We start from the raw sequence: 14,920 nt of genomic DNA, 5'->3' as shown, positions 1-14,920 counted from the left end.
CTTGTGGTTTTTTTTTTTTTTAATCTATTTATATTTTTATATGCCAAATTTTATCATTCTTTTATTGTTACATTGAATGGAAGTATTTTTCAACAAGAATATAACACTTGGGTTCATATGTATATTTATAGTATTTTGTTACTTTTGTTTTAAACTATATATGCATAGCCACATGTCATCCTCCTGCAGGAGACCCACCTTGATGGGAACATGATTTTAGCTCTCCGTAGGCCGTGGATACAAAGGGCATTTCATGCCACATACTCCACTTATGCTAGAGGGGTCTCCATTCTCATTAGTAAATATATCCCATGTTCGATCCAGCGGGTGATCTTTGATCCAGGGGGCAGATATGTGGCTGTGCTTTTGGATATGTACTCCGTTACCATGCTGTTGGTCGCTGTTTATGTGCCTCCACCTTTTCAGATACAACTGCTATATGATTTAACTGATAGGTTGGCTGAATATATGCATTTACCAGTGTTGTTCATGGGTGACTTTAATGCCATCCTAGATGCTACCTTGGATACTTCCAACCCCAATAGACCGCCCTCGGTGGATCTGCTCGCCTGGGCTTCCACGGTGGGCTTGACTGAACTTTGGAGATGGAAGCATCCGCTCTCGAGGGAATACTCTCACCTGTCCACCGCTCATCGATCCTCTGCTCGCATTGATCTGGCGTTTGGTACTGCCAGAATGCAATCCCTTTTGACTGCCTCGGAATACAGGGCCGGGGGAGTGTCTGATCACAACCCGCTACTCTTGACAGTGAACCTCCAATTGGGGGCTGGAGTGCGGGGTTGGCGCCTGGCTGCGGGCTGGCTCCAACAGGATCAGGTCGCTTCCCACCTTGAAAAGTCGATCCAGTCGTATTGGACAGAAAATGTGGACTCAGTCGATCAGAGGGTGGTGTGGGAGGCATTTAAGTCAGTGGCGAGGGGAGAGTGTATATCGGCCATTAAATCCGCTAGGAAAGATCACAATGAGGAGGTGAGGATGTTACAGGAGGAGGAGCGGAGACGTGCGGGGGAGAACGCGGCTTTGCCGTCTGATTCCAGCTATGCTGCATTGCTTGAGGCGAGACGCCTTCTCTCTCTTCACGTCTCTGATCTTGCTCATAATGAAGCTAACAATTTACGGGCTTCTATATTCGCACAGGGCGATAAGAATGGCAAGTTCCTGGCACTGCTGGCCAGACCAGCAGCCGCCGGTTAATATCCCGCTTATCAGGGCCGCTGGGAGTGTGCTTAGGTCGGATCCTCGTGACATTTTGGAGACGTTTACTGACTATTTCGAGACCCTGTATGCCCCGCTACCGGATAGTGACTCTGTGCACGCGGATGCCCTCCTGGAGAGCGTTGACTTGCCGTCCTTGTCGGCTGAGGATAGCGCCCTCATGGATGCTCCGATAACGACTTTGGAGGTGGCAAGGGCCATTGCGGCCTTCCCACCACATAAAGCCCCGGGCCCTGACGGTTTCCCTGCTGATTTTTACAAACAATATTCGGAACATTTGGCGCCTAGACTTAGCTCTCTGTTGCAGCACTGTTTGGAGGTGGGGGAACTTCCTCCCTCCATGATGGATGCCTATATGGTGCTGCTTCAGAAACCGGGTAAGGACCCCCTGGACTGCTCCTCGTACCGCCCTATCGCCCTTTTAAATATGGACCTTAAAATCCTGACGAAGGTCCTGGCCACTCGTTTGGCTGGGGTTATTCACTCATTGATAGACCCAGATCAAACGGGCTTTATGCCGGGTAAATCTGTGGATACTAACATTAAGAGATTGTTTACCCATCTTCAAATTCCTGGGAAGGCGTCGGGGCAGCGGGTGGTGGTCTCAATCGACTTTGAGAAGGCCTTTGATTCGGTCGACTGGGCCTTTATGCACAAGACGCTGGATCGTATGGGGTTCGGACCCAAATTCAAGACCTGGATCTGACTCCTTTACGCGGGCCCTAGAACGGCTATAAGGTTGGGCTATCTCACTTCTCCATATTTCCGGGTGGGGAGGGGGACGAGGCAGGGGTGCCCCCTTTCCCCATTCCTGTTTGCCCTTACCCTTGAACCCATCGCGACCGCATTGCGCAGCTCCCCGGCCGTGGGGTCGATTAAAGTCGGCTCTATTAAAGAATGTCTGGCGTTATATGCCGATGACATGCTGTTGTTCCTGGAGGATCCGGGTCCTTCTTTGAGGGCGGCCCTGTCCATCCTGAACGATTTTGGCAAATGCTCAGGACTTTGCGTCAACTGGAGTAAGTCCTCCATTTTGCCTCTCGATGACGGTGCTCGACCTGCTGCGGCTGGGGACCTGCCTCTTCGCTGGGTGGATGACTTCACCTACTTGGGGGTCAAGATAACTAGGCGTCCACAAGATTATTTCTCGTTGAATCTGGCTCCTCTGTTGCCTAAACTCCAGCAAAATATCCAAGCTTGGAAAAGTCTACAGCTTTCCTTATTGGGTCGTATTAGTGTCCTTAAGATGAAATTTCTGCCTGTAGTCTTATATTTCCTCCGCAATTCTCCGCTATGGGTACCACTGTCCTTTTTCTGGAAATTGGACAGCCTCGTCTGTTCATTCCTCTGGTCGCCCGGGGTTCCCAGGATTGGCCTTCGGGCCCTCCAGGAACCGTGGGGTAATGGAGGCCTGGCGCTACCTGATTGGCGTAAGTATTATTTGGCAGGACAGATGGTGTTTGCGCGGAGCTGGCTGCGGGCGGATGGGGAGGATTCAGCAACAATCTTAGAGGCGGCCCACCTGGGCTCCTTCGAGACCCTTAGGTTGGCGCTGTTTAGGGGTCTGGGCTCGGATCTCCCTTTAACGCTCTCCATGAGAGCGACTGTTGGGGCATGGGCCCAGTCATTGAAATTGACGTGCCCCAGTTATGTTGGATCCTCTCCTTCCGAGCCGTTGTGGATGAACCCTACTTTTCCCCACTTTCGTCGCTTACCTGATCTGATGTTGTGGGCGACGCGGGGTATAAAAACCTTGGGTGATATAACAGCGGCGGGGGCTCTCTTACCGTTTGACCGTTTGCGGGAGAAATTCGACCTACCAAGTGGCTTTATATTCGATACCTCCAACTGCGTCATGCCTTTCAGGCCCAATTTGCCTCATCCTCTATAGAGCTGTCTCCTTCGGACTTAGAATGCGTGTTGACCTGTGATACTACACTCAAAACTCTCTCCACTGTGTACAAGGATATGTTCCGACTTACACCCCCTGGCATAGTTAGATGTAGGGAAAAATGGACGGCTGAGGTGCCAGACCTACAGGGGGAGGACTGGGATGATGTATGGATAGAGCCTTTCAAATATTTAGTTGCTGCTAGAGACAAGCTAATACAATTTAAATTCCTCCACAGGATCTACTATACTCCGGCCCGTCTAGCCAGAATCTTCCCGACTTCGTCTGCGGAGTGTTGGCGTTGTTCCGCTTCCCCCGCAGACGCTACTCCCATTTTTTGGGACTGTGGCCAAATTCAGCTGTTTTGGACTGCAGTGACTTCCTGTCTCGCCGAGGTGCTGCTGATTCCGATTCCGCGAACCCAGCGAGTCTGTTTGCTGGGTTTGGTGGAGGAGGTGGTCCCCTCGGTGGCACACAGGACTTTGCTGAGCATTCTTCTGTTCTATGCCAAAAAGGCTATTTTACTGCATTGGAAGAAGGTTTCCCCGCCATCCTTACTGTTCTGGAAGGGCCTAGTCAATGCAATGCTACCCCTCTACAAAGCCACCTATGTCTCACGAGGTTGCCCGAAAAAATTTGACAAGGTTTGGAGGGCGTGGGTGGGCTCCTCGGACACTGTGGGCTGAAATGTATATTGTGTAACTGTTGTGACGCTGGAGAGTTGAAAGCTCTGTAGAAGTGTTCATATGCCATCTTGTATTCCAGTTTTGTAGTCCTGCAGGTACGGCCAGATACTGGGTTTCATTAATGCTAAATTGACATGTTTTGTTCCCGGGTAGGGGGGAGATGTGTTGTTTATGTGAAGGGACCGGAGGTTGTTTACTCCGGGGGTCGGTGGTAGGTCGTGATGTCCTTGGACGGTGGCCTGCGCCGACCCCCTGACCTCGTCGCTCCTGGTCTTCTCAAGGTGCTGGTGCTCGTTTTTGGGTGGGAGGGGGTGGGGGTGGGGGTGGTTGTTGTTGGGTTATTGTCTGCCTTCTTTTTGGCTGTTGTGTATGTCTGTTTGTGTTACTCTGTTCTTTTTTAAAATCAATAAAAATAATTTTCCAAAAAAAAAAAAACTATATATGCATGTTTAAAAATGTATTTATTGTATCACACAATCATTAGACCTTCAGACCCCGTTCAGACAGGGCCGACGCTACTTGCTGGGGCGACCTGTGAAGTCGCAGTGCACAGCGACCTCAACGCGACATGCACGGACTTCATATCATTGAAGTGAATGCAGGTTGCCTCCAGGTCGCCCCAAAGTAGTACCAGGACCCTTTTTCTAAGTCGGAGCGACTTGTGTTGCTCCTATTAGAACGGGTCCTGTGCTAATCAATGGCAGGCGACCCACCGCGACTTGTCAGGCGACTGACAAGTCGCGCTAGTGTGAATGGGGACTTAGAGTCTACAGATAGGTGATGAAATTGAATAGGAACACAAGAAAATCATTAAACAAAAATATTAATAGATATAATCGTGTACTGTGGAAAAAAATTCAAAATTACCCATTTTGCAGAAATTACTTCCTACAGAAAATATATTTAGTAAAACTGCCCACCCGTCTTGACATTAAAATGTTTGACTGCTTGTACAAGTGCAATTTTGCAAGACATTTGTGGATTTCCTTGCATGAAATGCCCATTTAAAAATCTCTCTCTAAATTTTCAATGGGGAGCTAATCATCTTTGACTATTGCAGTCCATAATTCTCTGTTCCTTCTTTTTTGAGCCATTTTTTGAAGGACTTGCTAGTGTGCGTCTAATCATTTTCAACTCCACGTCCACTGTTATACGGGTGGCCTTATCAAGCACACTTGATATGATGCAGAATGTATAGATGACTCAATGACTGAGAGCTGCCTAGGCCCTGAAGTAGCAAAACAACTCCAAACCATTGCGTTTCCATCACCACATTTGTTTTTAGGCTCTTCTCCTAAAATACTATCTTCTGTTTGGAAAAAAACATATCTACTGTTAAAGTGGCCAAACAACTCTCATTGTAACACACCACTTATGCATGTTGAACTGGTGCAATTGTTCTGATTGTAGATGCATGCACTTTGACCCCAACTGTTGCAAGTGTTACCTGAGCACTCAATGAACTTTTGTATTTCTTTGAGACTTTTTGCAATATCAAACAGGTTGAATTTGCTGGGCCAGCCAGTCCTGAACAATTTGGTTGTTGTATAAAATATACACCACTTGAACATTACATAGTTACATAGTTGATCTGGTTGAAAAAAGACATCCTGTTCCTCCAAACCATTATTTCTCTATGGTCCATTGACAGACGCAGCTCTTATGCTTTTTATACCATTGGGTTAGGCTGGTTAGTACTAGGCAGGAAAAAAACTGTTTACCATGCCTACGGGGGCTGTCCCTATAGGCATAACCCCACACACCCTGCTCCAGCATACCAGATTGTTTCTGCCTAGTGAAGGAGTAGGACCTAGGTTTCCTTCTGGGACTTGGGTCGCAGTTTTTTTTATTGTTTTAAATAATATTTTGTTTTATTTTCTTTACTCACTTCTGCTAGTTAGTGTTCAGGTGGATCCTCCTGGTGAACTACAAGCGATAGCCGGCTCAGGTTTTGCACTGGCTAATCTAGATCCTTAAGGTCTCCCAGCCTGGACTACAAGCGTGAGCAGGTTATAGTCCTGCACTAGGCCTTTCCATGACAGAGCCACGTTTTTGGATGGGGACGAGCCGTGAGTGGATGTTTCGCTGGAACGTGACGACCTGGAATGCCCTGAGTCGAAGCGTACCTCTCGGCTGGCAGCACCCCCACTCTGGGTGAGAGGTGGTCTGTCCGGAGCAGAGCCCACCTGGTCCATGGTATGGTGAGTAAATGCAACACCCCCAAGGAATCCCTTTCCCGCCACCTTCATGTGTTGGTGGGTTTAATCCTGAAACCGATTTTTGTGTCTGTTTTGGTATCACAAACGGTTACGGAATGGGTAAAGGGTTTTAAGGGGAACCTAGATGCTGACTTAGTTTCCCCCGGAGCTGATGGAACTTATGGACCAGATGGCCCAGGCCCTGGTGTTCCTGTGTGCTGCGTCCTTGGATGCGGCTCCCCTGGTGGCCAGAGTGTCGGCTGTGGGGATTGCCATAAGACGCATGGTGTGGCTGAAGAGCTGGTCGGCAGACCAGGCTTCCAAGAAGGCCTTAACAGATCTCCCTTTCCTGGGAGAGTGATTATTTGGTGACTCACTGGATGAGTTGATCAAGGGTCTAACTGGTGGGAAGAGTACTCTTCTTCCTCAATCCTCCAAAGGTAAGGCGCCCCGTAGTAAGGGGGGGCCTTCTTTCACCGCTCATAGACTGTTTTTTTCATGCCTCAGGGGCGCAAGAAATGGGTAAGCCATTCAGGGCTTCTGGAGGGGCTAAAAAGCCATGGTCAGCCAAGACCAGCAAGTCCAGTTCTGTGGATAAGTCCTCTTCAGCATGAAGGGGCGCCCTCACCCATTTCTGGGGTGGGGGGACATCTGCGCTTCTGTCAGGGACCCTGGACTTCCTTCATTCAAGACAAATGGATTCACTAACTGATTCGTTCTGGGTACAAGATCGAATTTCGGTCCTGGCTGGTGGACAAGTTCTTTCAGTCAAATCTTTCCTGTCTCTTGATCATTTGAATGGTTCTCCGGGACGCAGTGCAGGATCTCCTTGCTCAAGGAGTGATTGTGCCGGTTTCTCCGCAGGAACGCTTTCAAGGTTTCTATTCAAACCTGTTCACGGTGCCCAGGAAAGAGGGCAAGGTGCGTCCAATCCTGGACCTCAAGGCTCTGAATCATTTTGTACGGGTGCAGAAGTTTCGAATGGAATCCATTCGGTCAGTTTTAGTGTCTTCAAATCAGGGGGATTTTCTTGCCTCCATCGATATCAAAGATGTGTATCTACACATTCCCATCTATGGAGGGATGCCAGAGATTTCTCCGCTTTGCGGAGGCAGAGGAGCGTTTTGTGGCGTTACCCTTTGGTCTCGCCTGCGCTCCCAGAGTCTTTAACTAGGTACTGGCCCCGTATTGGCCTTGTTGTGCCAAAAAGGTATTGCGATCCTGGGATATCTGGACGATATCCTATTGAGAGCGGACTCTCACTCATCTCTGTTGGGGGACCTGTCAATTACAGTTCAGACCCTTTAGGAATTTGGTTGGACTATCCATTTCAAAAAATCTTCTCTGACTCCTTCAGTGAGGTTGGATTATCTGGGGCTGACTCTAGATTCCGCCATGGCAGGGGTCTTTCTTCCCCTGAAGGAACTTCAGAAGTTGCAGGGAGAGATCCAGTTGCTGTTGAAAACCGATCTGTCCTCACTACGGACTTGCATGAGAGCCCTGGGTCTGATGGTATCAACCTTCGAGACCTCTGCAAAAAGATTCTTGGTAAATGGAACAAGGATCCACAGTCTAGGCAAAATGATACGCTTGAGCCGACTCACAAAGTCTGCTCTATCCTGGTGGATCCAGTCGCCAGCATTGTGTCAGGGCAAGTCCTTCCTACCTCCCATTTTGGACTGTGGTCGCCATGGATGCCAGCCTGTAAGGCTGGGGTGGAGTGCTGGGGAAGCTCTGTTCCCATGGGACCTGGTCAACAGAGGAGTCTTCCTTACCAATCCAGATTGTGGAGCTCAGAGCAATCACGCTTTGCTTGATCCACTGGATGAATTGGCTACGCGGTTCTCCGGTTCGGATCCAATTCGACAATGCCACGGCTGTGGCTTACATCAAGGGGCACCAAGAGTGTCCTAGCGGCCAAGGAGGTGGTTGAGATTCTGGTATGGGTGGAAGACAATGTTCCAGCTCTTTCCGCAGTCCACATTCTGGGTGTGGAGAATTGGCAAGCGGATTACCTGAGTCGTCAGGTGCTGGATCAAGGGGAATGGTCCCTTCATCTGGAGGCGTTTCATCTCCTATGTGTCCGGTGAGGAACTCCGGAGTTAGACCTGTTTGCGGCTCGTCTTAACAAACAAGTCCAGAGGTTTGTGGCCAGGTCTCAAGATCCTCTGGCTGATGCCACAGACTTCCTTGGTGGCTCCTTGGAGCCAGTATCGAGTCGTTCTGGTTGCCCCAGACTGGCTTCATCGGTCTTGGTACGCAGACCTAGTAAAATTGGTCACTGATCCTCTGTGGAGACTTCCTCTGAGGGAGGATCTGCTGTCCCAGGGACTAATCTTTAATTCTGCTTTATGGTCGCTGGCTTTAACGACATGGCTGTTGAAGGGCAGGTGTTGAGAGATAGGGGTCTCTCTGAATCTGTGATTCTTACCCTGTTTAAGGCTAGGAAGGCGACTTCTAGGAAGATTTATCATTGTGCGTGGATTTCGTACTTTTCATGGTGTGAATCGCTGAAGCTGCACCCTCGCTTGTTTTCTATAGCTAGGGTTTTGGCCTTTTTACAAAAAGGGATTGAGCAGTGGTTGGCCTTGGGCACTATTATGGGCCAAATGTCGGCCTTGGCTATTTACTTCCAACGTCCGTTGGCTGCTAATGCCTTGATTCACACTTTTATTCAGGGGGTGCGTCATCTGCTAGTATTAAAGAGTGATCTTTAGCTCTGCATTTAACACAGTAGTTACTGACAAATTTAGTGAAATAGTTAAATGCTTTGAGCATATCTCCATTGCTGTGTTCATGGATTATGGATTTCCCAAGAAACACAAATTGAGAGAATAGGAGATCAGGTGTCTAAAGCTGGATACATACTATACAACTTTTGTTGTTTGATTTCCTTTAGATTTACCTTCAACTATGTAGTGCAAGGGCATGCCTGATTGCATACAAATTGAAAGTGTTTAGGTCTGACCTCATATTATATGGTTTTGGTAAATCTAAAGGAAAAAATCCACAGAAAATTGTATAGTGTGTATCCAGCTTTAGGCATCCTGTACACTGCAGCTGCTAAACTGACGTTGGGCTTTTTTTCAGCAGCCCGTGAACACTCCTCAATGTTATCTTCTCTGTAGATGTAGGGTGAGGGAGAGCAACATCTGCTGCTCTCTTCTCTCACACAGTGGCTGAAATAGTTAATACGGGAAAAAGTAATGGACATTTTACATGTTATAGCACCTATATAAATTACCTGGCTAGTTTTCATATAGGTATCAGTTAACCTTTAACTTTTTTTTTTTTTTTTTTTTTTTTTTAAACCTTTGTTTTACTTGCAAAACTAAAAAAATTTGGAATAGATTATCCACCAATAAAACTAAAAAATACGACTTGGGTAATACTACTTGTTTCCTATACATTGTGGGCATTTGGGAGGTTATCTGTTAAAAATGCTTCTAATTGCAAACGCTCCTATATGCTGCAAAACGCGGTATGTAAAAGCGGAAAAAACTGAAGTTTTTAACCGTCAGTTACAAGCTGTAACGTTTCCAGCATTCAAAAGAGGTTTTCAAACATCCTGTGTACATGAAGCCTAATCATTTTATTTTGAATACAGGAGTACCGCATAGATGTGTGTTTGAGTCTGGCCCTGTTTATATTGTTTATGCATGACTGTACTCCCATGCATGCGTCTAACACTATAGTGAAGTTTGCTAATGACACCACTTTAGTGGGACTCATACAAGATAATTATGAGACTGCTTATAGGCAGGAAATTTAACATTTAATCATTGAGTGGTGTACAGAAAATGATTTATAATACTCAATACTACAAAAAAATAAAGAAATATTAGTGGATTATAGGAGATCAAAAAATATCAGACATTGCCTGGTATATCTAGGTGGTGAGGAGGCGGAAAGGGTGGACACTAATACATTTTTGGGAGTCAATATTACCAGAGTGTTTTCATGGTCTCCGAATACTTTTTCTAGTGAAAAAAGCGCAGCAGAGTTTTTCCTTCGTGGCCATTTGTTTGTACTGTTAAGGGCAATCCAGGGAAGCACACTGGATTGCCTTTAACAGTACAGACAAATGGCCACTGCCTTTGCCGCAAGGAGCACATGAAAGGGGAACGCATGCAAAACAAAACCAGAGCAATTCCCTGCTCAACTTGCCAACCATTCTGCAAACTAATTATCCTGTCTAACGGTATGCATTTAAAATAGGGGTATAGTCTGCACACATTGGCAAAGAGATGCAAAAGCTACAGAGCCCCATCAAGGCACCCCCGATATTTTCTGTAGTCCTAACTTTACATTTTGTAAGCCTCCACAGTGCTATGTGTCCGGTGGGGCCCTGTGCCTTTTGAGGGGTGCGCTCCCTCCAGGCTCACCTGCCCTCTGCCTATCCATTATAGTGCATGTGCTTCCACTGTGGATGTTCTCCTAATTTAGAGTTAGGACTACAGAAAATACCTTGGTGCCTTGATGGGGCTCTGTAGCTTTATGCATGTATGTGCAGACTAAACTATTTTTAATGCATACTGTTAAACAGGGTCATTTGGTTGTTTGCAGGCTGGTCGGTAAGTTGAGCAGGGAATTTCTCTGGTTTTGTTTTGCATGCATTGCAGGTTTCATTTAAACCAGGTTGAATGCAAAAAAAATAAAATAAACTGATCGATCCCCTTAACAAAGAATATAAATGCAGGGATCTCCCCCCTCCGCACAATTTTCTTCTGACAGCGGGGACTAAACGACTGGCTTTTTTTTTTTTTATTAAACTGACCGGGCTACATACATGCATTTTAAAATTTGTCTGGCTCCTACTAAACCGGCCGAATTTTGATACATGTTTACCCAGTTTAAACTATGATATGAAGCTCCTAAAGGGTAAGGCAATTTAGGGTTAAACTAGTGAGTGATCAGGAGTATTTCCTACATTAGCAGCATTGTTTATTGCTCAGACATGTTCCATACAATGTGACCAGTCAGTAAGACATTAAATGGGGTATCCCTCCTCCAGTCAGTGTCTGTGCTAACATTTCACTAGAACGTAGACTTGATTCAAGAAATGTTCCTACACAGATTCCTTTATATGTCCGAGGTAATGGTATTCTATATTAAGAAACCCATGTTTTATTTTAATAGGATGATGCTGATCTTGTAAGTGCTATATATGGCAGAGGAATAGCATATGGCAAAAAAGGACTGCAAGTAAGTGTTACATCCATTAATTTTTTCTCTTTACCAAACTATTACTTTTTTAATCCTCAGTTTTAGAATTTTTTTAGCCAAATTATCTGAGTCTCCTACGCCTCATTACAGTTCACAATATCTTATGCCAGATGCCAGCTAATTATCATGCAATATTTCACGGTTAACAGGAAAAAGTAATGGACATTTTCCATATGTTCTAGTACCTATATAAATTACCTTGCTAGTTTTTATATAGGTATCAGTTAACCGTTAACCTTTAACCTACTTTTTTTTGTTTTTTTAAACATTTTTGTTTAACTTGCAAAACTGAAAATTTTTCGAATAGATTGATATCCACCAAAAAAATAAAACAGTTTGTGCAGTCAATCATCTATTTATTGTGGGTTGCACGCAACACACAAAAAGTGATTCCACACCACCTGGGTAATAACGTAATGAAAATATTAGAGTAGTGCTACCCAAACCACTAAATCGAGTGCTCAAATAAAAAATGACTATGACAAAACCTATGCTGTACACGTGACTTTTAGAAACCTTCAATTAATTGAGGCTGATGTGATAGTCCAAACACCTCCATATAATTAGTCCAACAAAAATCTACAATTATTAACTGTGCCAAAATCTTCTGTGAATTTGCTCACCTGTTCCACAAAACATATGACAGTGGTATGTTATTCCACTCACCTCTGTACTGGACCTCAGAGCTTCCTCAGAGGCCATAATGGGCACATCATTTTAATCTTCCTTCAGCTATAGCTCCTCCGAAAGCCACAGCAACAAGAATGGTATAAAATGATAAAAAGTAACTAATATATACCAGCATGTGTAATGTGTGCCATTTTGTGATTATCTTAAGCTGGAAAATAGATATACATAAGTGCATAAGTAAAAATTCAGTGTAAAATGTGTATAAAAAAAAAAATTGTTTTTAATGACTGCATTTGTATTGCCAATTGTATTCTTGCCAAAACTATTGATTTTATGTTTGGAAGTAATTGCAAACCAATTTACATTTTCTCTTGTGTTTCGAAGGACATAAAAAATGCAGAATTAGCATTATTTGAACTCAGTCGGGTTATCAGCTTGGAACCTGATCATCCAGAAGTATTTGAGCAGAGAGCAGAAGTGAGTGCTGCTAAAACATTTTTTTTTTTTTCCACGATTGGATTTTTAAGCACTTTTAATTTCATTACCTTATTTATTTGGATCATATTTTACTGACTTTTTGGACTACAAACACTGTGTTGAAAGGACATAGTACTAGATAGCCCAAGAGCAACAGGTTGATGAATAATGGATTTTCTCTGTTTTGTTGGTGCACATACTGTATATCATGGTCTAATTACCACAGCAAGTTTTTATGATCACTATAAAAATAAACCTAGTTTCTATCTTAATTATATTCAGGGCTTATTGGTGCCCTTTTCTAATCCACATGTTCTTTGCATTTTCTGTGTTTTGGAGCTGCTGTTTATTTCTTGAATCCTTTTTTTTTTCTCCAAGCAACTGAACTGGGCCTTATGTAGCTGATCTCCAGAGACCGCATGTACTTAGCATCCGAGAAACTTGACTAATTCAAGTGAAGCTTGTCATGTGGGAGCGCTCATTTATGTCACAAAGGGGGATACATAGAGTATGTCATGTGCAGAAATTTGATGTACTTGATCATACACTATGTGGAGTTGTGTACTGTTGTGCGATTGAGGTCCAGGTTTGCTTTCTTATTTATATTATATAGAATATGTTCATTTAGATTTATTGAAACATGAACTAGTCATGTGCTCTGATTGCTGATCACCTTCTAAAAATATTAATTGCCTGACATTCATGCTGACATTTTGGCTTTGGGGATAACTGAATCATTACAAGTATCGAAATGAGGAGTTCTGACCTAATTGAATGCTTTCTTGTCCGAGCAAGAAAAGTCAAAATAATAAAGCCAGTGTCTAGCAACAAACCTTTTCATGCCAAGGTCAGCAGTGACAATCTCCATAGTTATTTCATAACCAGTTTCCTTGAAATGTTAGCATAGGCATTTGCTAAGCTGCACTGGGCAGGCCAAGTACTTTACACAGCACAGGTAACATTTTTGCCCATTTCACAGGGAGCAGTGTAAATTATTCTGATCAGAACATCGGTACATTTTTCTCACGCCGTCTGCTGTAACCTTTTTTTGTGCACCTGAATTGTCTTCCTACTGGTAACCTTTGGAATTTTCCTAATCTGAATGGGCAGCCGTGCTGTGTTTCCCTGCAGAAAAAGGTGCATGCTTCTGTTTCAAAACGCGGCCCGCAGGCAAATCTCATGGTCATTTTGACTAATGCGATTTCCCTGCGGTTCCCACAAAGGCGATGCATTTTTTTTCAATGACTGTGTTTTTTTAACAGCATATTCTTTTGTGAGTGTTTGTGGGTTTGGGAGTCGCTGTGATTCCCGCAGCCACAAGCATAGTTGTGAACCTAGCTTTACAGTGTATTTATTTTTGTTTAACTGCTAATACACCACTTGCCTGAACTTTTTTTCTTTCTCCCTTTTTCCCCCCTCAATAGATATTGTCTCCCCTGGGACGGATTAGTGAAGCACTGAGTGACCTGACTAGAGCTATCCAGCTACAGCCATCAGCACGGTTATATAGGCATAGAGGAACACTTCATTTTATATCGGAGGTGATAAATTTAGGTTATATTAATGTCAAGTCCACCCTTCAATTTTAACTCCCATTGAGATGAAGTGCTTTCCAGTTTTTTTTTTTTTGTCTGTCAACGATCCCACAGATGAGAGTGCACTATCTTTGTTTCTTTCCCTCACCTTCATGACTGTGGTGTTCCACATTCACAGAGGTAACTTTTAAATTATGGAGAACCCGGCAGAGATTTGTTAGACCTGCCAGCTGTCAGAGGAAATATGCAGTGACATGAAAAGTGTTGAATACCCTCTAACAGTGTGCTGTGTTCAATTTTTGACATATGTTCCACTCTCTTAATTTACTGTACGGACTACGCATGTGCTGCCCTATTGAATAATTTTGCTTGTGCATATTAATAAGAGCGAAAACGTGGCATCAGACTGAAAGTTCTGTCACTATCACAATTGAACTACAGCAAATCATTAACATTTTTCTCTGAATGGAATGACATGGTGTTTTTTTTTTTTTTTTTTTTTTGTGGCAGGATTATATTGCAGCTCATGAGGATTTTCAACGCTCTCTAGAACTGAACCAGAACCAACCAATTGCTATTTTATACAAGGGCTTGACGTTCTTCCACAGAGGACTGCTAAAGGTAATCTTTGTGCACCATTTGCGTTTTATTTATTCATTTACTGTATATTTTGGAACATAAGTTTACTCCCAATTGTTAAAAAAAGTAAACATGATTATTATACTATTTACTTTTACTAATTTGTATGCCGATCTATTCCTCCGCCCTTTTTATAGAATTGCATTGTGGGAAGGAGCAGTAAAAAGACTACCACTGAAACATTCTTGAGTCAAAGATATCTAGATTAGTTATCCACCAAGAGCTAACTATTTGTTTAGTCCACAAATATTATTAATTTACCTTCACTTTGGCCACTTGTAACAAATGTAGTCTTCGCTGTTTGCCATTGATTTAAACATGAAAAGCTGCATTGAAAACTCTATATCCTAAATTCACAGTCTCTTTAGAAAAAAATGCAAAAAAAAACTTCTAAAGATTGGC

At 44.0% G+C, this 14,920-nt stretch overlaps 1 protein-coding gene across 2 annotated transcripts in view; it reads left to right on the top strand.

Moving 5' to 3' along the window:
• TTC13 (tetratricopeptide repeat domain 13) overlaps positions 1-14,920 on the top strand; it is a 289,788-nt gene that overhangs the window by 72,936 nt on the left and 201,932 nt on the right. For both annotated transcript variants that reach the window (XM_082249950.1, XM_082249949.1), the window contains exons 5-8: positions 11,151-11,216; positions 12,252-12,344; positions 13,769-13,885; positions 14,390-14,500. In XM_082249950.1, coding sequence (XP_082106076.1) covers positions 11,151-11,216; positions 12,252-12,344; positions 13,769-13,885; positions 14,390-14,500 — 387 coding nt within the window. The remainder of the gene's footprint in view (positions 1-11,150; positions 11,217-12,251; positions 12,345-13,768; positions 13,886-14,389; positions 14,501-14,920) is intronic.

The sequence above is a fragment of the Pelophylax lessonae genome (genome assembly GCF_965119305.1).
Source record: "Pelophylax lessonae genome assembly, chromosome: 3".
NCBI lineage: Eukaryota > Metazoa > Chordata > Amphibia > Anura > Ranidae > Pelophylax > Pelophylax lessonae.
The sequence above is the reverse complement of the archived record's forward strand: the minus strand, read 5'-3'. Positions and strand labels throughout refer to the sequence as shown.